At 54.0% G+C, this 24,977-nt stretch overlaps 7 protein-coding genes across 7 annotated transcripts; 4 read left to right on the top strand and 3 right to left on the bottom strand.

Moving 5' to 3' along the window:
- Window positions 1-298: 298 nt before the first annotated feature.
- LTHEOB_8798 (Exosome-associated family protein) lies at window positions 299-1,176 on the bottom strand (the record flags this gene model as incomplete). Its single annotated transcript, XM_035518314.1, has 2 exons — window positions 299-942; window positions 996-1,176. The coding sequence occupies 2 exons, from the start codon at window positions 1,174-1,176 to the stop codon at window positions 299-301; spliced, it is 825 nt and encodes a 274-aa protein (XP_035370103.1).
- A 366-nt stretch (window positions 1,177-1,542) lies between these two features.
- On the top strand, window positions 1,543-2,865 carry LTHEOB_8797 (2-dehydropantoate 2-reductase; the record flags this gene model as incomplete). Its single annotated transcript, XM_035518313.1, has 1 exon — window positions 1,543-2,865. One exon carries the CDS (start codon window positions 1,543-1,545, stop codon window positions 2,863-2,865), a length of 1,323 nt encoding a protein of 440 aa, XP_035370102.1.
- A 2,114-nt stretch (window positions 2,866-4,979) lies between these two features.
- Window positions 4,980-7,188, bottom strand: LTHEOB_8796 (GDPGTP exchange factor Sec2p; the record flags this gene model as incomplete). The annotated part of the gene is made up of 2 exons (XM_035518312.1): window positions 4,980-6,620; window positions 6,676-7,188. The coding sequence occupies 2 exons, from the start codon at window positions 7,186-7,188 to the stop codon at window positions 4,980-4,982; spliced, it is 2,154 nt and encodes a 717-aa protein (XP_035370101.1).
- Window positions 7,189-8,336: 1,148 nt separating this feature from the next.
- LTHEOB_8795 (DsDNA-binding protein pdcd5) lies at window positions 8,337-8,872 on the top strand (the record flags this gene model as incomplete). Its single annotated transcript, XM_035518311.1, has 3 exons — window positions 8,337-8,360; window positions 8,416-8,507; window positions 8,584-8,872. The coding sequence occupies 3 exons, from the start codon at window positions 8,337-8,339 to the stop codon at window positions 8,870-8,872; spliced, it is 405 nt and encodes a 134-aa protein (XP_035370100.1).
- A 429-nt stretch (window positions 8,873-9,301) lies between these two features.
- LTHEOB_8794 (Ubiquinone biosynthesis protein coq-4) lies at window positions 9,302-10,177 on the bottom strand (the record flags this gene model as incomplete). Its single annotated transcript, XM_035518310.1, has 1 exon — window positions 9,302-10,177. The coding sequence occupies one exon, from the start codon at window positions 10,175-10,177 to the stop codon at window positions 9,302-9,304; it is 876 nt and encodes a 291-aa protein (XP_035370099.1).
- A 339-nt stretch (window positions 10,178-10,516) lies between these two features.
- On the top strand, window positions 10,517-12,000 carry LTHEOB_8793 (Set domain-containing protein; the record flags this gene model as incomplete). Its single annotated transcript, XM_035518309.1, has 6 exons — window positions 10,517-10,916; window positions 11,013-11,251; window positions 11,299-11,362; window positions 11,424-11,486; window positions 11,545-11,656; window positions 11,712-12,000. 6 exons carry the CDS (start codon window positions 10,517-10,519, stop codon window positions 11,998-12,000), a joined length of 1,167 nt encoding a protein of 388 aa, XP_035370098.1.
- A 7,121-nt stretch (window positions 12,001-19,121) lies between these two features.
- On the top strand, window positions 19,122-21,860 carry LTHEOB_8792 (Epidermal growth factor-like type 3; the record flags this gene model as incomplete). Its single annotated transcript, XM_035518308.1, has 1 exon — window positions 19,122-21,860. One exon carries the CDS (start codon window positions 19,122-19,124, stop codon window positions 21,858-21,860), a length of 2,739 nt encoding a protein of 912 aa, XP_035370097.1.
- Between the last annotated feature and the right edge of the window lie 3,117 nt (window positions 21,861-24,977).

Genomic DNA, 24,977 nt, shown 5'->3' with positions numbered 1-24,977 from the left:
CCAGCTTAATGCTTCCGATGGTGTCGAGGAATCGCCTCATTTTGATGAGTACGACCAATCTTGGTAGATGGGCGGAGAGCAACCTGGTACTTGAAACAGTTGAGCACGTGTGTGTTATAGGATTTCTCAAGCGGGCAGTCACTTATTCCTATTTGTTCATATCGCCGTGTTCAAATGAAAATTGATTGAGACTCCTGAAAACCCCCTCATGAAGGGTTGGTATGCCGAGACTTTTCCCAGTTCCCACAACGCCGACGCGCCAAAGCCATGCAGAAAACAAGGTGATCTCCTGACGCGTTTACGCCTTTGACTTCCTCTTACCCTTTGCCTTCTTCTTTGGTGCCTGTGTTTCCTCCCTTTTTGGGATGGGCCCCTTCAGTAGCGCCTCGAATGCACCCTTGTGGCCGAGTGGAACGTGGCTGGACTTCTGTCTCCGTGTGCTACGGGTCTCGTTGACTTCCCCATCCTCCCCGCTCACATTCTCTTCTTGTTCCGCAGCTTGTTCCTCGGTCTTCTTTTGCTTGCCATGCTTCTTTCCTTTCGGCTTCTTATCCTCAGCTTCCCACAATTCGGCAGCCTTGGCGCGCTTGCTCTTCCGCGGCGGCTGCTGCTCTGGCTCCTGTTCTTCCTCCGACTCGGAACTCGAGGATTCGGACGATTCCTTGCTCTCTTCAGCCTTACGTTTCTTGGACAGCTGCTCGAACTTGAGCTGAGCAATGGCTCGCTCCTTGGCCTGGCGCAGGGCGCGCTCCTTGTCGTACTGGTCGTTGCCGGCGAGGCCGGCTTTGATAAATCTGTTGGCAGCAGCCTTGTCGAGAGACTGGTTGGGCTTGACGGGCGCCTCCTCGACCTGCTTGATCTTCTGGAAGTATTGGCGCACACGGGTGAGCTCGGTGAAGACGGCGTGTTCCTTGGCCTTGACGCCATTCAGGTTCAAGTACGCTACAATGCGCCATTAGCGAAGGGAGGGCGGACGGAATGCAAGCACAACATACAGAAGAGTATGGACTCTATGGCATAGGTGACAAGGGTGTACAGCTTTGCTTTGTCGAGCAGCGGCAGTTTGCTAGCGTGGCTTGAAAGGGCGCTCTGGAGCAGCGGGCCCAGAGAATCCTCCAGATCATCGATGTTGTCGGCCAAAGCCTCGACTTGCGGCAGTAAGCTGGGAGTATCCATGGTGGGAGGTGCTGGTGTAGAATGTTGAAGTCGCGCGTTTAACTTTCGAGATGGAATGCGCCGGGGCCGGGAAAAGCTGCAGCCGGCCAAGGCGGTGAGAAAGGCGGCCGCCACTTTTCCTTGACCTCGACGGAGTTAAGCTTGACGACATCACGCATTTGCTCCTCTGTTGATGCTTTCCCGTTGACCATCACCGCCTTCAACCTGTCTCACTTCGCTCGCACACATCCGCTCCCGCGGCTGCGGCCAAGAATACCATGCCGCGCTACAGCATGCCCCGCAGGTAGCAGAGCTGCCGGCCGGGTGGCCCTCCTCTCCCCTTCGACCCTTCTCCGGAAAATCAGGCTCGCTCCCCGATGTGTTGCTATGGACCCGCATGCTCGACATTTCAGCCAAACTTCCCAGCTGGAGTCCGAAGCCCACGCTGCGCCGCGTACTCCACGTCGTATCTATATCCTCGGCACCGGCAGCATCGGCAAGCTAATCGCCCACTCACTCAGCTCCCTGCCGGACCCTCCTCCTATTACACTTCTGTTGCATAAGCCCTCGCTCATGCAAGAGTGGCGCGCTGCCGGCCAATGCATCCAGCTCACGACTGACGGCGTACCCGACACAGTGGGAGGCTTTGACGTTGAGCTTGCCATGCCAAACCGTCGTGAGCACGGCAAGGAGATCGAGTTCGAAGATGATCCTAAGCGCACATTCATCCCAAAATTGGAGTCCTCGCCCAGAGTCACTCCTGATGGAACCACTGCTTCCCGCGGTGTCGGGGCCGACTCGACAGACCCCATCACTAATTTGATCGTCACCACCAAGGCCCCCTCAACTGTTTCCGCCATCTCAGCTGTCAAGCATCGCCTGTCATCCTCGTCGACCATCTGCTTCTTGCAAAACGGCATGGGTGTCATTGATGAGGTCAACAGAGACCTGTTTCCCGACGAATCCACTCGCCCCAACTACATGCAAGGTATCATCAGCCACGGTGTGCATTCATCTTCTCCTTTCTCTGCTACCCACGCTGGTATGGGCACAATACAAGTGGGCATACTGCCAAGAGGCCCTCTTGGCCCTCCTCGTGACGACCCCAACAATGAGCAGGAGCGCAGTGTATGGGCATCGTCCTCGCGTTACCTGCTCCGCACGCTTATCCGCAGTCCTGCCCTCTGCGCCGTTGGTCTGGCTCCCGCCGATTTGCTCTCCGCACAGCTGGAGAAGCTGGCCGTCAACTGCTTGGTCAATCCCATGACGGCGCTACTGGATGTCCGCAACGGGGTGCTACTCTACAATTTCCACTTCACCCGCGTCATGCGCCTCCTGCTCTCCGAGATCAGCCTGGTCATCCGTTCTCTGCCAGAGCTTCAGGGTATGCCCAACTTGGACACCCGTTTTGCACCATCGCGCTTGGAGACCCTGGCCGTGTCTGTCGCTAATACTACCGCTGAGAACATAAGCAGCATGCTGGCCGATACCCGCCGCGGATTGCAGACCGAGGTCGACTACATCAACGGGTACATCGTCAGGCGAGGTGAAGAAGTGGGCGTTCGCTGCGTCATGAACTATATGCTTGCGTGCCTGGTAAATGGCAAGCAGAATGTTGTGCATCGGGAGATCGACGAGGACATCACCATCCTTGGCAAGGATGATCCCATCGGCTTTTCGATTGGCGAAGGCAGCGGGAAGAGAAAGTAGGTGGCACGCGAAGGGACATGTTTGTCTTTGTTTATGCCCAAATTTTGGATCAGATAGTCGTGAAAGTAAGTTTTGTTGCTGTGCAATTGCTCGTCAGTGAAGACAAGTGAACATGCGCGCCAAGAATCCCAAAGTATACCTCAATAGCCAACGCCACATCCTCACCGGACAAACAACCTGGGCCAGACTGTCTATTGAAAGTCCAACCATGATTATTCGCTGAAAGCCTCCTTGTCCACCACTACGTGGAGTCATTACCAGATCCATGCATCAATAGGCACAGCGCTCCCGGCTATATAACGATAGAGGTGCCGCCATCCTCAGTCCTCTTTCTCACCACCAAAACAATCTTTGAGTTCACTCGCAACTTATCCACACTCATTCTTTAACCAACCATCCAAAACTTTCACAATGGGCACTATCGTTCCAGGAAGAAATGGCTCCCCCCTGAATGTGCCTTGGCCCGCTTTCAGGTCCTGCGTCGTCATGTAAATCCCCGAACCGGGTACGCATCGATCCAGCCTTCAACGCCATTCCACTCTACGACAGGCAACAATATGTTAGAGGGGTCCAGATGGAATATAGAAGCCAGGAGAGGAAGGCGGAGGTAAAAGGACAAAAGAAACGCCCCTCGAGCTCGGGTGACCTCCGCTTTACTGTACTATAGGTTGCGTTTTGTTTCTTCTATCTTCGCAGGCAACATAGCGGTTTTTACTTTTGAATATCGCTAGCGTCTGAAGAAGCCTACTTTTACATAAAAAAAAAGGTCACCACCCAAGATCCGTCATGCTTTTCATCTCGAAAAAGTGAATCAGGTCAAAATTAATAACATAACAGAAGACGATAGGCTGATTTGAGTGCACCACCAGGTTCGGCAACTTGCACCGTGCTCGAGATTCTTATAATTCATGCAGTGAGGTCTGACATATTAAAACTCTAAGCAGCCCAAGGAGCCGACCGGCCCGCCTTTTGCAGACGCTGCTTTTCCTTCAACCCGAGCATCACTTAAACAACAGAAAAAGAAAATAAAAGCCCAAAACCAAGCCATTAATTTCGACAGGACCCGGTCCCTTTCCTACTAGATATTCGTTATCGTACAAGTGTGCGTTACGCAAAACAAAGACATCCTCTTTACCCGCTTGACTTTTCTCAACCCTCTTTTGGACAGCAAACGTGCATCCAAAGCAGTCGAGTCTATACAAAAAAAAGCCAGATAAAGCCGCTGAAACCAACACGAGTCCAAGCCCAAGGCCCCGAGACCCCAGACCCAATCCAACAATGAGGAATTCCATACCACGTCTTCGAAACCACCGTCTATCCGCAGGCGCTGTCCCTGAACCTGATTATCCCTTCTTCCCTCCCATTCCTTCAATGCATCAAGGCGTGAAAAACAAAAAAAAAAAACATCCGTCCTGCTTCACTTTCCGCAAGGACTTCCCGTTCCCTTCCTGACCATGACATGTGTGACGTCTGCGATATCCTTCCTTCCGTGATAAAGAATTCTCCACGAGCAATGCGGGTGCGTCTCGATGACAGACAAAAAAAAAAGAAAAAGAGACGTTTGCCCGCATTACTCGCATGCATTAAAATTGCCTACTCGTGATGAAACTGTTTGCGCGAAGAGAAAAAGATGAAGTAACTGTCTCCAGGGAGCTCCTGCAGAGCAGCTTGTAGGTTCCATTGCGCGAATGAAGGTTCAAAGCCCGGTCCGAATTGAAGATGCAAGTATGTATCGTATGCGCGCATTACAAGGTCCGTATGGTGGATACTGATGGCCAAAGAAGTAAAAGATATCCTGTGCAGAAGAGACCGGGCATGCAGGAGTAAAAAGACAATGTGCGTTCGTAAAGACTTTTGGTCTATTCGTCGGTTCGTGTTGCGTTTGGGTATGACGAATCGAGAGTGCGAGTGCACTGAGGAGCAAATGCAGCACAAGCAGGACGCGCGACGAAGGCAACGACATACGACGGAACGCGCAGGAATCGTCAAAAACGCACTAAAACATGCCCATGGCAAGGAAAGCTGCCGAGCGTGCCATGAGACTAATGTTCGTGGGAAGTTGCTGTCAGCCAAGATGGTGGATCGCGTGCGGACAAAAGAAGAAATTTCTTCTCTCACTCAAAGCTGCCTGGCATCAGCGAAGCCCGATTATCGGATTCCTGGGTGGCAACCGATTTCTTCTCGTCGTCGTCGTCGGCCTTAGCTTCTGGTCTTGCCGTTTTCTCCGACTCGATCTCCGGCGTCTCGGCCGGCTGCGTCTCGGGTTCCGCTCGCTTGTCATCAGCGTCCTTGTCAGCTTCGGTCTCGCCCTCGTGCGCCTCGAGTGACTTCCGCATTCCGCTTTGTAATTGCTTCGCAGCTTCCTTCTCAATCCTTCGCTCATCATCCGAATCGAGGGCAACAGCAGAATCTTGCTTCTGCTCCAGATGAGCATCGCTGTCTGTAGTCGTTACGATCGGCCTCCCAGTGTCGATGCTGCTCTCCTGCTCCGAGGAATCCAGAGGCTCTTGCGCTTCACCCTGTAATTCCTGAGTCGTATTGTTCTCCGTGTCCGGGAGCTGATCGGCCGCGCCCTTGTCGTCGTGATTGAGTTTTAACTCGCTTTCAACACTTTTCCTCGGGTCGGCTGCCCCACTACGTCGTTTCTCCGCCATGGCACCTCTGGGGCTATGATTCAGATGGATGTAAGCGGGGACAACTCCGCCGCCAACACGAGCCCAGAACATGCGCTCGCGAAGCCGGACACTTTCTTCCCACGCGCTTTTCTCCTCATCTCCGTTCTCGGCGCGCCAATGTCCGTCCCGACACAGACGCAAGAAACTGATATAGTCGCAGCAGCTCCGAACTCGACCGAGGCAGAAGTCGCACAGCGGGTACCGTTGTGCGTCCTTTTCGTCAGAGGTTCTAAACCGGTGCTTTCGCGCATAGGGGTCGGTTCCATCCTTGTTCATGACTTTTGACACTCGGTTTTCGCCGCAAAGGCTGCAAGCAAAAACAGGCCCGCGGTATCTGGCGTATGGAGGCTGTGGTTCAATGGTCAACGATCCAGCGGTCATGCTGTTGAGAACAGTTCGGCGGGCCAGCCAAGAAAGACCAGGGGCGTTGTCCAAGCGAAGAGTGGGTTCAATGTCCTCCGTTAGGGCTCGCTTGTAGAATTTGATCTCCTTCAGGGCAGGGAGGACGGCACCAGTTTCCTTGTTCACAGAATTGACCGATTTCGGCAGAGAGGTTTCAGAGCTGTTCGTGGGCTGCAGGCTAAGACTGGCAGTCGAAATGTTGGCGATCGATCCGAGACCCATGACGTTCAAGCCTCCGTAGTTTCCGCTCGTGGTGCGAGAAGTCGGCAGAGAAGTGTGTGTTTTGGCAGTCCTTAACAGCTCCTGGAATTCGCTGTATGCTTCCACGTCGGTGCGCAAAACCGGGCTAATCAAGTGAGTGAAGTGCAATGGGTGAGCAGGCTCAACATCTTCATCATGTGGCGTATTCGGAGTAAGGCTTGCTCTATCGGAGGCACGGCTTGATCGGTCTGCAGGAACGGCAGCTGGCGTTGACGGCGCCGTCGAGTTGTGCGTATTCGTCGTGGCGGTCGTCTCTTTGTCGTCATTCTCAGCGGTCATGGCCGCCATGACTTCTTTAAGGTCCCGAAGCTGTTCCTGATGTGAGGCAAGTAGAAGCTCGGCGTCTTTTAGCTGAGTTTTATACTGCTCGACTCTTCGCTCGGACGCTTCCGTTTCTTTCCTTGCTGCAGCAACCATCTGTAGGGTGTCAGTGCATTCGAACATGTGCCAGGTTGGTCGCTGCACAACATACCGTGTTGGCCTCTTGGAAGAGAGCAGTAGTGAGGGCCTCGAGTTCGTTCTCAATCCTCTTCTTTTCTTGATCAGCGGCAAACCGAGCCTTCTTCTCTTCCAATAGCTGCTTCCGCAAAGTCATCTCTAGGTTGTCGTAGTCCTCCTTCTTCACCATACGCTGCATGACGCGCGCGTGTTCTTGTGCATCGGTTTCCAATTGCCCAATCCGCCGGCGTGCCATGTCCAGTTCGGCGCGAGCCTGTTGCAAGTTGTCGTCCAGGTTCGTTTGGTGGTTGATGGCGTTAATCAGCTTCGTGCTGAGCGTGGCAACCTCGTCGTTGAGATCCGGGTGGCGCGGCGTCTCCGGGCGTTCTGCACTCGAGCCTGGTCTGTTGTTCGGACTGGGCGTGCGTGGGTCGGGAATCGTGTTGAGCACGCCGGACTCGGGGCGGCCCAGCATGGAACGCACAGGTCCGGGAGAGACATTGCGCGGCAGGGCAGAGGTCGAGGTGGACTTGGTGAGGGCCTTCATGGTGGACGTCGTCTTGTTGGTCGGCGTGACAGGGCGGCGCTGCGACGACAGTCGGGAAGACGGTGTTAGGCCGCCACCGCCATGGCCCCAGCCCCCGACCGTAAAGAAAAATGAACTGTGTCTCGTACGGTCAGTAGTGCAATGGCGGTCCCATGGCTGCATGCTTCCGGGACGGGACGCTGCAGGGCGAGGCTGAACTTACTCAGCCAGCTTGAACGACGGGTGATCGGCTCAGGAACAAGGAAAGCGCGAGGCCCGTGGGCAAAGGAGTGACAGAGAGCGGAGATAGGAGCGTCGGCGGTCGGGTGCAGCCGGTCTACTCGGGCATGGGCATCGCGCAGGCGGGTGGGTGTCTAGGGTGAGGAGAGCGGCAGGCAGAGCGCGTGGAGGGAGGAGAGCGGGAGGCGGGAGGGCGAGCAGACGGGGAGGCGTGAGATGAGCGATGATGTATCCCGGCGTGCGAGCAGCTTGGTTGCGGCGGCTCCTTGGGCCGCCTAGAGTCAAAGCGCCGCTGGGAGGCCTCGCCCTCGCCAATCGTATTCGACAAGCGCCGCCCAACAGCGCTGCGCCTTGCACCGCGGGGCCCGCTATTTTGCCTGCATAGCATGCCCACGCGTGGAGACGGAATGCACCTGCGTCCGCAGAGCTCAGCTCCGGCCGCCCATCTATCTGCTCTCTTATTTTTGGCGTGCCTCGGCGCCCGCCCCCTCACGCTCGCAGGCGGGGGATGACCAGCCATCTGCACGCGGAATGCCGCAGCCGGCGCTTCCCGTGGTCAGCGGCAGCCAAGCGCACTGCTCGTGACTCTACCTTTTTGCGCATGCCTATACGGGCAGGAGACGCCCTGCACGCCTCGCAACGATTGGCATATCGCGTGCGCGCTGAGGCGGGTACCCACCGCACCCTAGGCCGTCGCTGCTGCCGGAGTTCCCGTGGCGTGTTGCGACGCAGCGCAATTGAGCCAGCCAGCCAGCCAGCGCGCGACGCGCAGCCAGGGCACGCGCGGTTGTGCGATTTTGCTCGCGTGGCCCGCCGTAGGAGCACCTAGCGCTGGCCCCCGCCGCGCACCCTCGCCAGTCCTGCCGTTGTGTGCACCATAACGCAACCTCGCGCCCCGCCAACACCATCCGCACCGCCCGCAGATTGCAATGTCTGACGCAGATCTCGAAGAGGTGCCGCCCCGGCCCACGGCGCGCCCGCCTGAAACCGCGCGCTGACCGCCCGCAGATTCGCAAGGCCCGTCTGGCCCAGCTCCGCCAGCAGAGCGCCGGCGCCCAAGCCGGCAGTGGCGGAGAGGGCTCGCAGGAAGACTCGCAACGGTACGCTCCGCCGCCGCCCCCTGGCCCCGCCGCGACCCCAAGACGCGTCGAGGCCCCGTCCTAACCACCACCCCAGTGTTCGCGAAGCCGAGGCCCGCCAGGCCATTCTCTCCCAGATCCTCCTCCCCGAGGCCGCCGACCGTCTGGGCCGTATCCGCATGGTCAAGGAATCGCGCGCCACCGACATCGAGAACCGCCTCATCATGCTGGCCCGGTCTGGCCAGCTGCGCCAGAAGGTCACCGAGGACCAGCTGAAGGACATCCTGGGCGCCGTATCCGAGCAGGAGGAAAAGCAGCAGGAGAAAATCGTCGTGCAGAGACGCGGTGGGTGGGATGACGACGACGACGACCTGCTTGATTTGTAAGGCATCTACACGCGGACAAAATTTGAGGAATACCCTCTGTTGCATTGGGACGGCGTTGGGGTCACACTCAAGCTGTGGCTGTGGGGTAATTATGCCGGTGGTTCGTGGTCAACACTGTTCTTCCGAAACGTCCGGAATGAAAAGCGGTGCATCTTTGCTTGACATCACAGCGGATGAGCGACGCGTAGCAGGAAGCGAGATTGATCTTCATCTTCACGATTGATTGACATACGTATGTTCTCTGAGGAATGTTTTAGGCAACAGCAACACCCACCTCCGTGTTTATCACAGGGGTTGGTCGTGCGCTGTTGCGTGTCTTTTTCAGACAAACAGCTTTGAGTGCAGCCCCACGGGATGGTCTCGCGCCCTTATTGCCCAATGCCAGGATATGATCTACAATTCGCTCAGGGACGTTGCTGAAAATCAATCTCAAACAACGGCCTGACGAGCTGCCTCCCTAGCAGCCTTCTCCGCCTTTCTCCTTGCCTTCTCCTGCTGTCTGATATCCCTCAAATCCGGCGGCTTTTCAATGCCCAATTCTGTCCTCAGCTCATCCACGTCTTTCTCAAGACACTCCTCCCAGTAGACATTGATAACCTCTTTGGCCTTCAACCCGTTTTCAACCGCCCATGGCCCGTAGATGCTCCAAAACCTCTCCCTCTCCTTCTTCTTTAGAGTGAGAGCTGCCGTAATGCTCAGGCCAGTCATTGGCAAAAGCGTGTTCGCAAACTCAAAAGCTTTGAGCGCTACCTCGCCCTCCCTGAACACAGGGAGGCCGCAGAGAGCGTGGTAAAAATCGTGGCATTCGCGGTAGCGCTGCATGACGTACGCGCACTCCTCGTCGTCAATGTAGCGCACATGAGCGCGGGTGTCGGGGCTGACGCCCTCGCGGTCAAGCCAGCCGACATAGGTGCGACCGACAGAATTCTCAGGCAGCGTACGGAGCCATTCGACATTCAGAGACTTGGAGGTGATGCGCGGACGGTCCCGTAGGATGCGACGGCCCGTCGGATCGCGCAGCATGGCGTCGCGTAGGCGGTAGATGAAGTAGGGCTGGGCAGTAGCTTCGCCCAGGGCAGCAATGAGGTCGCCACGACGAGGATCGATGAGTGACCATACGGCGGAGCCGACGGCCAGGGCGCCGCGCTCGATCGTCGTCAGTGGCACATGGCCGGGGTAGTTCGGGGGAGGGCGGTTGAGCACGGAGAAACTGGCATGAGCGCAAAGCGGCAGTGCGCGCGGAAGCTGGGCGCAGGGAGAGGCTCGGAGTGCCCCGGAGAGCGGACGCTTCAATGTTGCTGCCATTGTCGCATTGTCGGGAGTTGGGAGAGAAAGCTCAGGTGGACAGAGCAGGGTGCAGCGTGAGACGTCTGATGATGGTGGCTCGATTTGGCGCGAGCTTTATCGATAGGTACGGAGCGTCCGAAGAAAAAAAAAGTGGCCGTCTCTGACCCGGGACGCTACCGGCAGCTGCCGCAGCGAGCGCCGGCAGTTTTGGCATTCCTTGGCTTTTCCATTGTCCCGAATCCTCTGCATTCTTCACTTTCGTGGTTCGGCAGCGGAAATGGATCAGCGGAAGTCCCCGTTGACTCAATAGCACCGCCGTCCTCAACACCATTCACTCGCCAACACCCTACTTACACAATGGCAGTAATCCCGTCGCCCGAGGCGGAACACGAGCGCTTCATCTCGTGGGCAAAAGATCAGCTTGGTGTCACTATCGACGGTGTCACGCCCGCCCGCCTGCCCGGAAGAGGTCTGGGCGTCCTCGCGACCAAGCCACTGAAACAGGGGGACCTGCTGGTCTCCGTCCCGGCCAAAGCGCTGTTGACGACCGAGACGAAGCACGTCAAAGATGTTGAGGTGCCAAAGGAAGCCACCGTCCATGCCCGCCTAGCCGCTTACCTGACCCTGATGGACGGGAGGGACGATGCGCCGCATCGGATCTGGCAGCCGGTGTGGCCGAAGAAGGAAGAATTCGAGTCAATCATGCCGATGAACTGGGAGGAACGTGAAAAGGAGCTACTCCCGGCCCATGCGAAGAGTAGGTCTATGCCTCTGTATTGGTTTTTCATGAGCTGTGTGACCCTTGCTGCTGCTGGCATTCCTCGGCTGTCGTGTTGATGCTCACCTTGACCAGGTCTCTTGGAGAAGCAGCAGGAGAAGTTCGAGAAAGATTGGCGGTCCCTCAAGGCGCACCTTCCGAGCAAGGACCTGTTCACCTACTATTGGCTGATTGTAAATACGAGAACCTTCTACTGGGACTATCCGACAACTACTCGCACGGGCAAGCAGCAGGTCAAAAGGCGCAAGCTCGCCCCCGACGATTGCATGGCGCTGTGCCCGTTCATGGAATACTTCAACCATGCCGACGAAGGAGTGAGTGAAAGCTTGCTCCGTGACCCCTTTATGGCGGCGTTGCTAAGGAATTCGAGTGCACGGTGGACCATGATATGAAAGGGTTCACCATTACCTGCAATCGCGAATATAGTGAGCATATTTACCGCTTCTACCCTCGTTCCGAAACGAGATGAACTAATTTCTGGGCAAGATCCCGGCGAGGAGGTCTTTCTCTCGTACGGTCCACATAGTAACGACTTTCTTCTCATTGAGTGTAAGCGCACCCGAGTCTCGTATTTGGTTGAAGCGATCGGTTCGCTGATAGACTCCAGACGGCTTCATTCTCGAATCCAATAAATGGGATGAGACCAAGCTTGATGATGTTATCCTTTCCAAGCTTTATCAGGACAAGAAAGATGCACTGGATGAATGTGGTTTCTTAGGGTAAGCCCTCAGTCCCTCAATAGGATTCCCAAAATTCGTTGTTGAGAAGCTTCAGGAACTACACCATTGATTCGTCCCAAATCTGCCATCGCACGCAAGTTGCGTTGCGGGCGCTGGTCCTTCCTGGAAAGACATGGCGCCGCTTCGCAGATGGCTTTGACGACGGTGAGCGTGAACGGGAGAGCGTTGATGAGCGTCTTATCCAGATCTTGAAGCAATACGAGCGCGAAATTGACACGGTGGATGATGATATTCAAAAGCTTCCCGCCTCCGACAGAAGGAATACTCTGGAAAAGCGCTGGGATCAGATACGTGACATTGTAGAGGGGCAGCTGAAGCGTTGATACGGAGGTGCAGGTTGAACTATACATAGGGATCCAAAGATTAACATGAATTTGCTTTTCGCTCACGCCACGGGTGATTGAAGCGGTCTTCCGGCCGTGAATGTATAATTGTTAATTCAACATTTACGTCCGGAGGATAGCTTCAACTACCCCCGCAAGTCGAATACCCGCCTTCGGGTAAACATACCGGTTCCCGGTCCGCATCCGCGGATGTGGGCGTGCCTGCCTCATCCAGCAGGACCGGATCCAGATCGGGATCTCGATCGGGGCCTGAGCCGACATCCGACTACAGCCGATATTGGCGATGCGCCGCCCGTGACTGAAGATGCTATAGAAGACTGCATATAATGCTGGGCTCGTTGGTAATTGTGCCAGCGAGTGTGTGAGGATTGCATTTGATGTTTTGCTCGAAAAGCATTAAGATGTCAACCGCTTAATGCTCCGACATTGTCGAGAGTCGAGGCTCTTAATTACAATCATGTACAGTAGCAAACATATCTTCATATGGCTCCTCGGCATTCTTTGACGGCATTATGAGGTGATTGAAAGTGCCCAAAGGCGAAAATCGTCGTGGTTGTGGTTAGAAAAACGAGTGCAGCTAGTGGTTCCATGTAGACCACCTCGGCATGTATCACTCATTATAAGGGTAAATTCACATGGTGATAAGTGGTAGCTATGGTTTTCGCGGCTTCCGCTTTCATTTCTGTGTAAATTTGGTGTGGTTTGCGTGGTAGATCGCCCAAAAAAGTCAAGTTCATATTTTAGCAACGCCACCCCCAAAATCATCAAATTAGCCACTCCAGATACAATTCTGGACTCCGCTTTCAACGGCTCAGTGGTCTAGTGGTATGATTCGCGCTTCGGGCTTGTATCCCACGCCTCTAAGAGGTGTCTGAGCTGCAATATGCTGATATGTGCGAGGTCCCGGGTTCGGTAAGCTCCCAAGTTCGATTCTTGCAGAATCATCAGTCCACTAACAGTCGAAATAGATCCCCGGCTGAGCCCCAATAACCCTTATCTTTTTGCTTTTTGTCTCGGCTTTCTGAGCTTACTATGTGTTGGGAAGTGACGAAGCGCAAACCCCTTTTTTTGCAAACCAGCCGTACGATTGTGCGTCGGCCGTTTCTCGGAACAGGGAACCGCGGAACGGGTAAGAAACGCAAAGAGTATTTACTAGGTTTTCGTAATCGTAAACATAATTTAAGAGCTTTTGCAAAAGTTTGACTTGAAGACCGAAGCGTTACTACCGCTCGGGCGCAGTAACGAAGAGTGATTGGGAGTAATATGGTTAGTATTATAATGAAATGCTTGCTGAGTATGCGCAAGTGTGACCAAGCTATCAGAAGCTTTATTATACCACCTTCTCAGGAGGTGTGAGGGACGTCGCTGTTGGTAAAGCAGGAGGACAGGTCGCCGTCACCTTTCATTAATACTAAAATAGAAACAACTAATCGGCATGTAGGCGCAATGATAGTACGACCTCCACAGTCATGCATCGGGTGTGCATGCAATGAGCGATGGGGCATTAGGACAGCTAGGAATGGCACTGCACAACGACACATCGAAGAGATTTACATTCCTTTTCACCCACTTTTGTAAGCGGTGCTCTCGTGTATGCGCATTCATATCTGTACACTGCTCTGTGTAATAAGTCGATTCTCTTATATTGCAACATTGACGGGTAGTTGAATTATCCATCTAGACATAGATGCACGACGTATATATAAACAAATGCATCTGGACAAGAGCTTCAACTACCCCGACTTTGTCGCAATACCAAATAAACCGGCCTAAGTGCCAACGTTCGGGACATGCGACAGTCTGGCTTCGCAGCCTCCGATGTGGAGCAGGAAGCCTCGGAATAATAAAGATGCTAGCAACTTCGAACGTGGTAAGTAAAATGAAGGCCTGGGGACGTTTTCTGATCGAATTGATTTATATTGTTATGATGTCATTGGGCGGGTGCGGTGAGTAAACTTCGGCGGTTGGCAGAAATTTGGACTTTCAAAACTTTTAGCGACAGCCACCAGCCAACTCCCCCATGTCTGAGGCTGCTCATCAGTGGGTTCCTCGTCGTCATCCCGAGTGCTCTAGACTTTTACCAGGTCGCATTATCCTGCTTCGTTATCTGTTGGTGAGCTGATTCAGTGCTGCACCGGCTTGATGGCCCAGCTCTTAATTAAAGAACAATTCGAGCACAAGAAGCTGTGCTATTTTCGCAGCTTCATACAGACACAGCAAAACCTCCGGGCAGCCTTGCAGTTTTCAACACCAAGGCAAACTCTCCCTCACCAAAAAGGGGAACGCGAAAGGCACAGACTGCGACTTGCCGATATTGTAAGCTTATAAAAGAAAGCATTGAAGAGAGAGAGAAAGAGCAAAAAAAAAAAAGAATTCATCAGGGTCTTGCCGCGGATCTGAGGAGCTGTTAGTCATTGATACTGGAATTTGGATTCGAACAGATGAACTTACCGAACGCGGGGCCTCTCGCAAGCTACTCAGGGTTCGCCCTAAGCGAGAATCATACCACTAGACCACAAGACCTGGTGCTATTCGTTGAACAGAGGGTGGCAAAATACCTATATGATGTGTGGGCAATGGAGGGCCGAGAAGGGCCGGCTTCGGCCTTCGATGAGGCCCGTGCGTGAGTTCTACGTAGGATAACCTTACTGGTATGTACTTTAGCGGAAATGGTGCTGGCGTAAAGTAATTGTTTGTGTATGTCAGGAAGAGCTGGAGGCTAGGTCAAGTCTATGCCCACGGTTCCAACACAAATTTCTCCCCACCTCCCACCGGACTACGTTGACAGCAGTGAACTAGTACAATGATTTGAGGACTCGTCAAGTTATCACTCGATGTCTTCCCATGATGATGAATATAGCTTTTCGAGTGTAATGTTGAAAGTAAAATTGCCTCTCCGTAAATTGAGGCCAAGTAGTTTCTACCATCATGGCTCGCGATTCGAGACAATATAGACAAATCGACTTGCTACTACAACAAGCTCCCCATAAGATTGTAAAAAAAAAAATTACAGACGAAGCAATATTCCGCTCTGAATTAAAATTTGGAACCGTAGTCTATGTTTTCTGGGCCGGATATGATTCCCACTTCTACATGTGTACTTAGAGCAGATATCTGGGCGTAGATGTTGAATTGAAAATGATAAAATACACTTGACACGTAAGTGCAATTTATTTTGCGAACTATTGTTGAGAATTCTATATCATTTTGTCAGGCTGTGTGTTGGCAAGAAGCGTTGTGGAACATATACGTACAATTCATGTCATAATACAAGTAAAGGGTAATAGAACCTGAATGTGCTAAATGCCACAAGACGTCGTGTATGTAAAAAAACATTTTCAAGTCATATATTACATCTACCCACCTAGACAATGATGGCAGTTCATTCACAAAGGTGCGTGAATGACGTGCTCGTCCACGCGTTCCCAGGAACACCACCGTCTGCCCTCTTCTTTTCACATTGCGGGACCGAGTGACAAGTGATGTTGCTGTGACGAGTCAACTGCGCTACACAAGGAACTACCATTATAAAAGTTGACCGAATGTTCTATTCCTCGACACAACTACATAAATACGGCTTCCTCCAGTCATACCCATTACTTCAATATCATGTCGAGTCCTGGCAACCAGCGGGCCGGAGACGCTACTCGCGACACCACTCTGCTTCCCAGTATCACCATCAACAGCTCAGAGAACGCTACTCCTCTCACTAACGGCACAACATTAAATTCGCCTGACGGCTCTGCTTTCACCACTACCGACAACTTCGATATTGTGGAAGAAGCCAGAAAATTTCTACGTGTCTGCTCAGACAACGAAGTCAACCAGGCACTGACCTACGAACAATGTAAAGCTGTATTCGACAATAACAGGGGGTTTGTTGAGGTCTGCTGTGCTTTTCATAAAATGGGCGTTGATTTCCCAACCAAGAAATTCGGTCATGGTACTTTTTGTAAACTCGCTCTCGCAGATCCGAAAGACAGACTACAGCAGTATCAAGATTATGATTGAGTTGAGTACTGAAAGTAGTTGAAGCGAATAGCCGGACGTAGAATGTAGATTTCTGAGTGTACATATACATCCAGACTGGGGATTCAGCTACCCCATGCAAAAGTAGACTTCAAATTCCTTAGTGAGACGGGTATAAGAAGTTCACATTCTTGTGAGAGGATGCAATGCTATTGATACTTCTATCCAAATCACTACAAAGATAGAACTATCACTCAATAAGCCCAGCTTTCAACCAACACGGAGCTATCAATCAGTAAGGGCGCAACCGACCACATCAAGAGATTTCCTCAACTGCCATGTCCGCATCGTAATAACTCGCGCACCTGTTTCTTACCACCTCCCTGTACTGTGACCTCCTCTCGCTGTCGCCTCGCCAGAGATACACATCCGGGCTCAACATCATGGACCCCGCTTGTCCGTCCTCATTACCGCCGCCGAACCTGCTTTTCCTGGCGGCGCTCTTGGGGGTGACGGGCGCTTGCCCCGCGTCTCCTATCATCTTGCTGACCTCTGGTCCAGGGGCCGGGGCAGGGCCCCGCTGCCTTGGCCTGCGGCGTCTGTGGGTCAGTGGACTGGCGGCAAAGTGTTGCTGGTCTGGCGGCTGCGACGGTGGTGACAGCATGATGCGAGGCTGTGGTGAAACCTGGGGACACGATGGTGATGGCAGCGCAAGTTTTGACGTGGACGGTTGGGGTGTGTCATCTCCACATGACGATGGAGATGACGAGCGCGGAGGCAGCAGAGGTGTGGTCGCGGGTGCGTGCTCAACGGCGCTGTCTCTCCGTTTTGGGCTTAGATGGAAGTCGCCGAGAGAAGCTGAAACGTCGCAATGGGTCGGTCGAACGTTCTCTAGCCATTCTTCTATGCGAGAGTCGGGTTCTATAGGAGAAGGTGGCGTCTTGAAAGTAGGCGCAAGGTCGGACTTGGTTGGTGGATAATGTTGGCGCGCGCGAAACAATGGAGACCACGTTGTAGGTGAAACACGGGGCCGGGATGAAATGGGTGAGGGAGAGCGATCCTCGCTCAGATATTGGCCAGGCCTCAAAGCGTCCCGGGGAACGAGCAAACGAGGGGGAGGCAGGGGAGTAAAGGTGGGTACATCGTGATCGCCTTCGTCATCCCAATCTTTGGCACGGAGAGGCAGGCGGCCTCTCGCAGGGCTGAAGAGCTTGGGGCTGTGGCCATGGCGAGCGGGACTGTTGCGGAACGTGTTTCGAAGCCGAGTTTGTGAGAAGTTGGGAGTGGAGGCTGCAAGGTTCGAAGCCGACGGTGACGTGTCGCGGCGTTCCTCCGGGCCGTTGGCGAGATAATTGTTGAACCGTCGGGAGTCGACGCCGGTGGATGACACCTCAAACTTCTCTGTTCGCCATCAGCAATCTGGTACGTGACCAGGGAGCGTAGGGCAGACCGAAAGTGTGGGCAGCCATTGCGTGTCAGTGGTTGATGTGAAAGTGAGGTTGCAATCAATGGGCGGAAGGTGGTGCATGCCATGGTGTCGAGGCAGAATGCACTTGGCAAATCCGGATAGCCAGGCCCGAACTACGTGGAAGGCACATGGCAGAATCAAGGTGGGTAGTTGAGGCCAACGTCCGGGCGTGTTTGTTCCATTTTGGCACTCACATTTACGTCCGGACGTTGGCTTCACCTCCCCACGTAGTGTCAAATATCTCAGGAGCGTGCATTGCATGCCATGCTACGCGTGAAACGAGGTGGTGAACCCCAAGGACTCGGCGGTGAGGCAGATGCAGACGCAGGCGTCAGGAACAGGAAGCAGAATCGGAGGCGATGTGCACAGGGGAGTACTGTGCTACGCGTACAGCAGCACACCCCTGCGGCGCCGAGGCAGACAGCGTGGAAGTCGTCGGGCAACATGGCCTGAAACAAGGTTCAGGCTGCACAAGAGCAGTGGTGACATAAAAGTAAGATACAGTAGCTGGTTGGGAGATTTGAGATTCGCGATGGCCGTGGACGGGTTGTCCTTGCTCGGGTTGAGGCTGCCAGTGCTCAGGCGAGAGTGAGGTGCTGCGGCCGGCGCAGCGGGCGTCTGCTGGCCGAGGCTGCAGCTTCCGCGAGCCGGAGGAAGATCTGTGGACCAGGGTCTGGCATTTGCCGTCATGCAGAAGGCTCGCTGGGAGCTTGTCCGGAGCGACCAGGCCCTTTAATGTCAGCCGTAAATAGATGGAGTCGTCAAATTGGCGAGGCCGTGCCTGGCGCCCCCCAGGCCACCCCTCAGCCTGCGCCGCGGATCGTGTTCGCGCGCCCACGGCTCCAACGGCCAACGCGCGCGACGGCAGTTGCTGCAGTGCGACTCGGGCGGTGCGTGGTGACACAACACGCTGCGGCGGCGGCGGTCGGCTCTGGCGGGGCACGGCTGGCGGGCGCGCTGCGACTGTGATCAATCTCAGACGCGGGCCAGGGGCGGCCGCGATTGGCCAGGCGGGCCGGCGCACGCGGGCACCTCTCGTGGGCTGCTCCGGGCATGGCTCTGTTTGTGGCCGTCGCACCATCCGCCCTCAGGCCAATCTCTTCACCAGCCCTCGCTTCTGCTCCAGCTTTCCTCGCCGCCTCGCCCGCGGCATGCCCAGCCCCATGTCCGCCAAAATCACGCCCTCCGCCCTGCTTCCGCGCTGACTCTACTCCTCTCCCCTCCGCCCTCAACCCGCGCCCGAACCGCCCGGGCCTGAGCTTGACGCTCGCCTTCTCTTCTTCTTCTTCAGTCTGTCGTTCACTTCTCTTTAGCCCTTAATTCCGCGAGCCGGATCCCCTTGGCCTCCTCCGCCGCCGCCGTCTTCACGCATGCCCGACTCTCCGACGCACGCCGTTTGATTCGCGACTGAGGAATTGACTGCGTGCTCCCGGCCCTGCGTACGTCCGTCTGCCTCTCCTCCTGGAACGCAATTTGTTGCATGCCCATCCCCAACCTACTGCGCCCGAGTGCCTGCGATCTTCCATTTACAATGTCACTGCGTCCGTATCTCTGACCACCACTCTCCGCCAGGGCTCTCATCTTACCGCCAATCCTCCCGGCAACTTCCTCGCCAATTGCGACGCCGCTCCGCATGCAATAATCTGACAAGCAGCCCTCGCCAATGAGCTACCCTCAGGCTCCCGGAGCCACCTATGATGGGTCCAGCGAAGGCCTCCACCGGAAGGGCTCCGTGAAAGCTGCAAGGGAACGTGCCCAGGCCGAGCAGGAGCACTACCTCCGTTCCGACTACTACGGCCAACCATCGCGCCCGCCGCTGCCAACGTCGCAGTACAATGTCCGTCCACCCACGCGCCCCCAGGCCAATCCTACCCCACCCTCAAGCTCCGGCCGGGAAATGTCGCCCTCTCCCGGCCCCAACTGGCCTCTGGCTGACGACAGCCACCCCGTCCAGGACAGCCCGTCGCGTCAAAAAGGCCCGCCGCCCCAGCGCCCCCCGCGCCCCTCTTACGTTCCCTCCATTCTAGATCCCACCAGGCCGGACCCTACTCTCCTCGCTCCACCAGCCCCGAAAACACCCAGGCGCAGGGAGCCTGAACCCGAACCACTCTCGCCCTCCGATTACGATGACCAGCTGCTCTCGCCCACCTCCTACTACCCCTCGCCCCGAGAGCATCGCCCGGTAACCACCTCTTCCATGGCCTCGGTCTCGTCGCTCGGCTCCATTCCCGACTTCCCTGTCCCGGTGCCAAACATGCCTCAATCACGGAAAAGCCCGAACCTTGGTCCCCCGCCCTCGGCCAGGAGAGGCCCTTCGTCCTACTACTCGCAGATGTCGTACGTTTCGCCCATTGTCGAGGAGGCCGAGTCCAACAGATCGCACAACTCTTTCGCTTCGAGCAACGTCATTCCCAACGCCGACGGCTTCTATTTCGACGAGGACGCAACTCCCTCCGAGGAGGACCTGCCCATGGCCAGTCCCTCAACCATCACTGGGAGCGATCGATCTTCACGGGTAACGGACGACGGGGATCAGGCTGGCCTTGTTAGACATGCCAGCCTTGGCAAGCGGGGGAAGCCGTCGTTGACGACAATTAAGAGCGTGGACAGCTTTGACAGGATAATAAGGAACAATGAAAAACAAAAGAAAAGCGCCGTGGGACAGGGCATCATGGCAGCTGGCGCTGCTGGTGGTGCATTTGCTGCTGGATACGGCAATTCCCGCGATCCCGGCCAACGGTCGTCTTCGAGGCCTGACAGCGAGGCCCTGAGTAGCGGTACCGGTCTTTTCCCGCCATCGGCATCAGGATCCTCGGAATCGGTGAATTCGGTTGGCTTGAAGAGGCCAATGAAGTCATCTCCTCTGGCCCGCTCCGAGGACAATAGCCCCGATTCTCCTGTTGACCCGAGGGTGGATCAGATTCTGGGTGGGCTGGAAAAAGGCGGTGCGCTTGGAGCAGGATATAGCAACCCGAAGAGGGGGATGTCGCTAGCCGACCGTGTCGGCACTCGGCGCCCGCCCCGTTTGAACGTCGATGCTGTTCGGGATGCCGAAGCTCGTGGAAGTCTCACCAGCCTGCCTGATCTGATCAGACGCGCTACTCGCCTCGCTTCGAATCTCGACCGCGGCAAGACCGCAAGTCGAATGGACATGGAAATGTGGGAGAAGGGCGGAAATGACAAAGCTTGGGAGGCTGGGCAGCGCCGAGCGTCCTCACTCTCCGACATTCTCACATCATTTCCTCATCCAGGCATCGGCACACCAACTGGCGAGAGGAATGGATCACGGCCCGTTTCCCGCTGGCCGTCTGGCCTTGGTCAGTACGAACAGCATCATGATCCGGACGCTGATCCCCAGGAGAAGAAGAAGCAAGGCAGACGATGCTGCGGCATGCCGCTCTGGTGCTTCATCATCCTCATGCTCATTCTTGTCCTGCTTATCGCCGCCGCCATTGTCGTCCCCGTTGTCTTGATTGTCCTCCCGAAGCAAAACAGTAGCGACGCCAGTTCGAGCGCCGATTCAGCTCTTGCTCAGTGCCAGCAAAACTACGCGTGCGAGAACGGAGGTAGCAGCGTCGTCAATCCGAGTGGCCACTGCAGCTGCATGTGTGTCAACGGTTTCACCGGCGATCGTTGCACTACGGAATCCGAGGAGGGCTGCACGACCACTACTATCGGAGGACGGAACGCCACGATTGGCTCTGCCATGCCGTCGCTCATCTCGACCGCCTCCGATTCCTTCCAGATCCCGCTCAGCGGAACCGAGCTTCTCTCCCTGTTTTCGTCCTCAAACCTTAGCTGCACAGCTGAAAACGCGCTTGTGACCTTCAACGGCGTTTCCACGAATAAGCGCTCCATCGATCTGCCTCCTCCCGCCCCCATGCCAGTGGTTGAGGTTGCATTGGAGAACAATGCCAAGCCTGCCAATGACGCGCCTTCAACTGCGTGTACCTCGTCCGTCCCGATTGTCACTCCTGCCCCTGAGCTGAAGTTCCTGGCCGCTCGCGATGAGTCTTCGTCTGGCACCGACGATGCCGCCACCAGATATGGCATCGTTTACGACTCTTCTCCGGCAAGCTCCAATGTGTACTACAGCTCATATTCCTCCACTGCCACTGGCTCCGCCGCTGCCTCGGCCACGTCATCAGCCCTTTCCGTCAGCAAAAAGCGACTGCAGTTCGCACGTATCGGGGTCCTTTTCGTATTCCAGGAAAGCAATGATTTGTCGAAAGCTGTCACGGCGCAGGAAAACCTCCAGACCTATTTCGAAGAATATGAAGAGGGTGACAAGGATGCAACGGCAGCCACTGCAGTCAGCTTGGGCAACGACTTTGCAATCGATCTCAGCCAGTGGCATATCACACTACCAAATGGTACGCATGTGGGGCATCTCGTTGAGTGAAAGCTGGTTTGAGATAGCTGTGACGATCTCAGATTTCATCTATTTCCTATGCAGCAAATCAGATATCAACTTCAACCATTGCACATCATCTATCAATCACCGACCTCCACAAAACCCACTCATCTCTATACCCGAAACTCTCATCTATCACTCACGCCTTATACCGCCAGCCCCGACCTCTTTTTATTTCTTTTAGTACTGTTAATTTGCCGCTTTCTCGCTGTTCACTAGAGCATTGGTCCCGGCGTCCACGATTCCGACACATCATAGCCCTCTGCTTTTGTACGTTTTTTTTTTCCTTACCTCTCCGCTTTGCTGCTGTGTGATAACGGCCAAGAAACGGCACACCACGAAAGTAATAGCTGGCATTTAATTGGCTACTGCAGCAGCCTTTTTCTCTTTTTTTCTTATTCGATTCTTTGTGGATTAGTGGGACACGGAAGAACTATACCCTTCTCTCATATCTCACTAGAGATATTACACTCTACTTACATGGGCAGTTGAAGCTAATGTCCGGATGCTTTTGTATAAATTTGAAACCTACATTTCCATCCGGGTATCTATGCTTCACCTGCCCATGCAAAAAGTGTTCTGTCTTTTGTAAGATATGAAAGGGCAAAGTATTTGCAATCCGTTGGAGGAAATCGGTTTGTGTGTGTGGGGTTGGGATTTGTTGTGATACCTCTCTGCGCTTTTTCTTTTTGGTCTTGATGATTGGTGGTCTTTTGTCTTTTAAATCGAAATGTCTCAACGACATTGCATGCGTTGTAGTCCACTGCCAGGCCTGTTGACTGGGCGTGGAGCAGTGGGAAACAAGTAGCTGGATCGGCATTAGCTTAGACATCATTGCTATCACAAGCTTTCTTTTCCCATGTTTGAAATCACGTTGTTTGGTGACGACCGTGAAGGACAGAGCCCTGGAACATCTTTTCTTTACGAGAGACCGAAACATACGTGGGCAGTTGAAGCTATCGTCCGGACGAGAATGGGCAATTATTGATTCCACATTTACATCCGGATGATAGCTCCACTTACCCATCTATGACAAGAGTAAAAAAAAAAAACCGTTGAACAATGCAAATGAATTGAATTGAACACTGCTGATTCTCATAATACAGTAGTAAAACTACCTGTTCATATACACCAATTTCTTGGAAATAAAATATAATAATGAATGAGTGACGACGTTGTGGTGAGATAAACAAGACATAATCCTTGGTGTTGAGAAAAAAACACAAAACACGGCAAATACAAACGGCAGTGAACATGAGTAATGATGAGGTCTGACCAAAAAAAAAAAAGCAAATCCACACCAGCCTTCGGCTGCGATGCCACCACTCTCCAGGGAAGGAAGCAATAAATGCTGCGCAGAACGTACCTGTACAACCCTATGCAGCACAGCCCTCTAATCTCGTCAAACCGCCACTTTGACGTAACTTAGCAGATACATGTGTAAGCAATCGGAACTTGAAGCTGAAGGCACTTGAGTCTTTTAGGCGAACTGTGTGGTTGCTTCTCGATACCATTGAATTGTCACGACGGTGTTTGGGGGTGAGGAGGGGATTAGTGCGTTGATTGAGTTTGTGCTGCTTCCGCTTAGGCTCGCATTCTGTTGAGCCCGGAGAATCTACCTCGTCTCATTTCGAAAGATGGAGCACTCTTGCTGTGAGTAGTAGAAGCAGTTTTACGGATGTAGATGTAAATTTCAAACTAATCTCTACCCTGCACTTCCACCTTACCACTCCACCTTCAGCTTGAATGCTCCCCCAAGATCGGTCCGGACAAAGGACAGCGTTGATTCTCATAGCGTTGACTTTTATGGCCCTTTTACTTTCTTTTTTATCGTTGTTTTCGGAGCTCGGAATGCAAGGCGAGACCTTGCTTTAAAGCTACAGTGAAGCACAGATTTTCTTTCTACTACCACTTCATATAAAAGTATCTAGCTTCTGCAGTTAGATGGCCTTCTCCTTCGCCCTGGCCGGGGGATCCTGTCACGGTGCCTGCCCAGAGCGATCTGGGAAGGCACCCCGACACCATTGAGATAGCGCCAGTGGCGGGGGAGGCGCTCGACCGTCCTTGGAAGGCGCTGGCGCTGGGGTATCATCCGCCGGTGTCTGGGCAGCAGCGTTCTGCGTCATGTTGGCGTGGTCTGGGACGCTCGGAGGAGAGAGTCCCGAAGCTTGGTCTTGTGCGCCGGTGACGTTGGGCTCGTCAGCGGCGTTGTTGCGGGGTGGGCTTTGGCCTTAGCGTTTTTGATCCCATTGAGATAATTCTTCTCTTCTTCTCCCAGTTTCATTGGATGGGTGGGAGAGTACTTGCTCCAGCCGTGGTGGTTGAGACTGTTGGAAAGATAGTCGCTGATAAGCTTTTGGTTCCTGGGCGAGATGGCTGGGTTCTTGTTCAAGGTCTTGACGGGCATGCTATCAGGGTCAACATTCTTAGTTGGTATTCAACTAACCATGTAAGTAGAGTGCGGAAGGTTATGTATTGGGGATATTTCGCTTCGAATGCATAAACATACCTACATGTTGGAATTGGGCAAGGGGAAGACGGAAAGTTAAGAATGAAGGCACTCGAACGCATTGGATAACACTAGTGTAAGGAAATATATGTATAGATTTGAATTGGAATTACTCACGTACAACAATCTAAGGTTTGTGGAAATGCATGTGTAGGAGAGAGGGGAAAAAAACTCTAAAGTGTTGAAGAAACGGGTGAAACTGTAAATTGTATACGATTCTAAACTGAAATTTCGTCCACTTAGCACTCCGTTACTAAAAGTATGCGCTTTAACATGATGCAATCGTTGGGACAGAGCTGCTCTGCATTTACAGAGCAGTTTTGTGCCCAGGTAGTGCCCATGATAGCCCGGGTTCACTTCAGACCAAAAAAGGAACCGTTCAAGTTTTGCTTAATTCCTCTGGTAGAACAAAAGAACAGCAAAAAAAAGAATGTTATGGGGCTCAGCCGGGGATCTAATTACTGTTAGTTGTTGCTTGTATGAGGATCGAACTTGGGATGCTTACCGAACCCGGGACCTCGCACATATCAGCATATTGCAGCTCAGACACCTCTTAGAGGCGTGGGATACAAGCCCGAAGCGCGAATCATACCACT

This window comes from Lasiodiplodia theobromae, assembly GCF_012971845.1.
Source record: "Lasiodiplodia theobromae strain AM2As chromosome Unknown scaffold_28, whole genome shotgun sequence".
Taxonomy (NCBI): Eukaryota; Fungi; Ascomycota; class Dothideomycetes; order Botryosphaeriales; family Botryosphaeriaceae; genus Lasiodiplodia; species Lasiodiplodia theobromae.
Note: the sequence above shows the minus strand (reverse complement) of the source record. Positions and strands in the feature narration are given on the sequence as shown.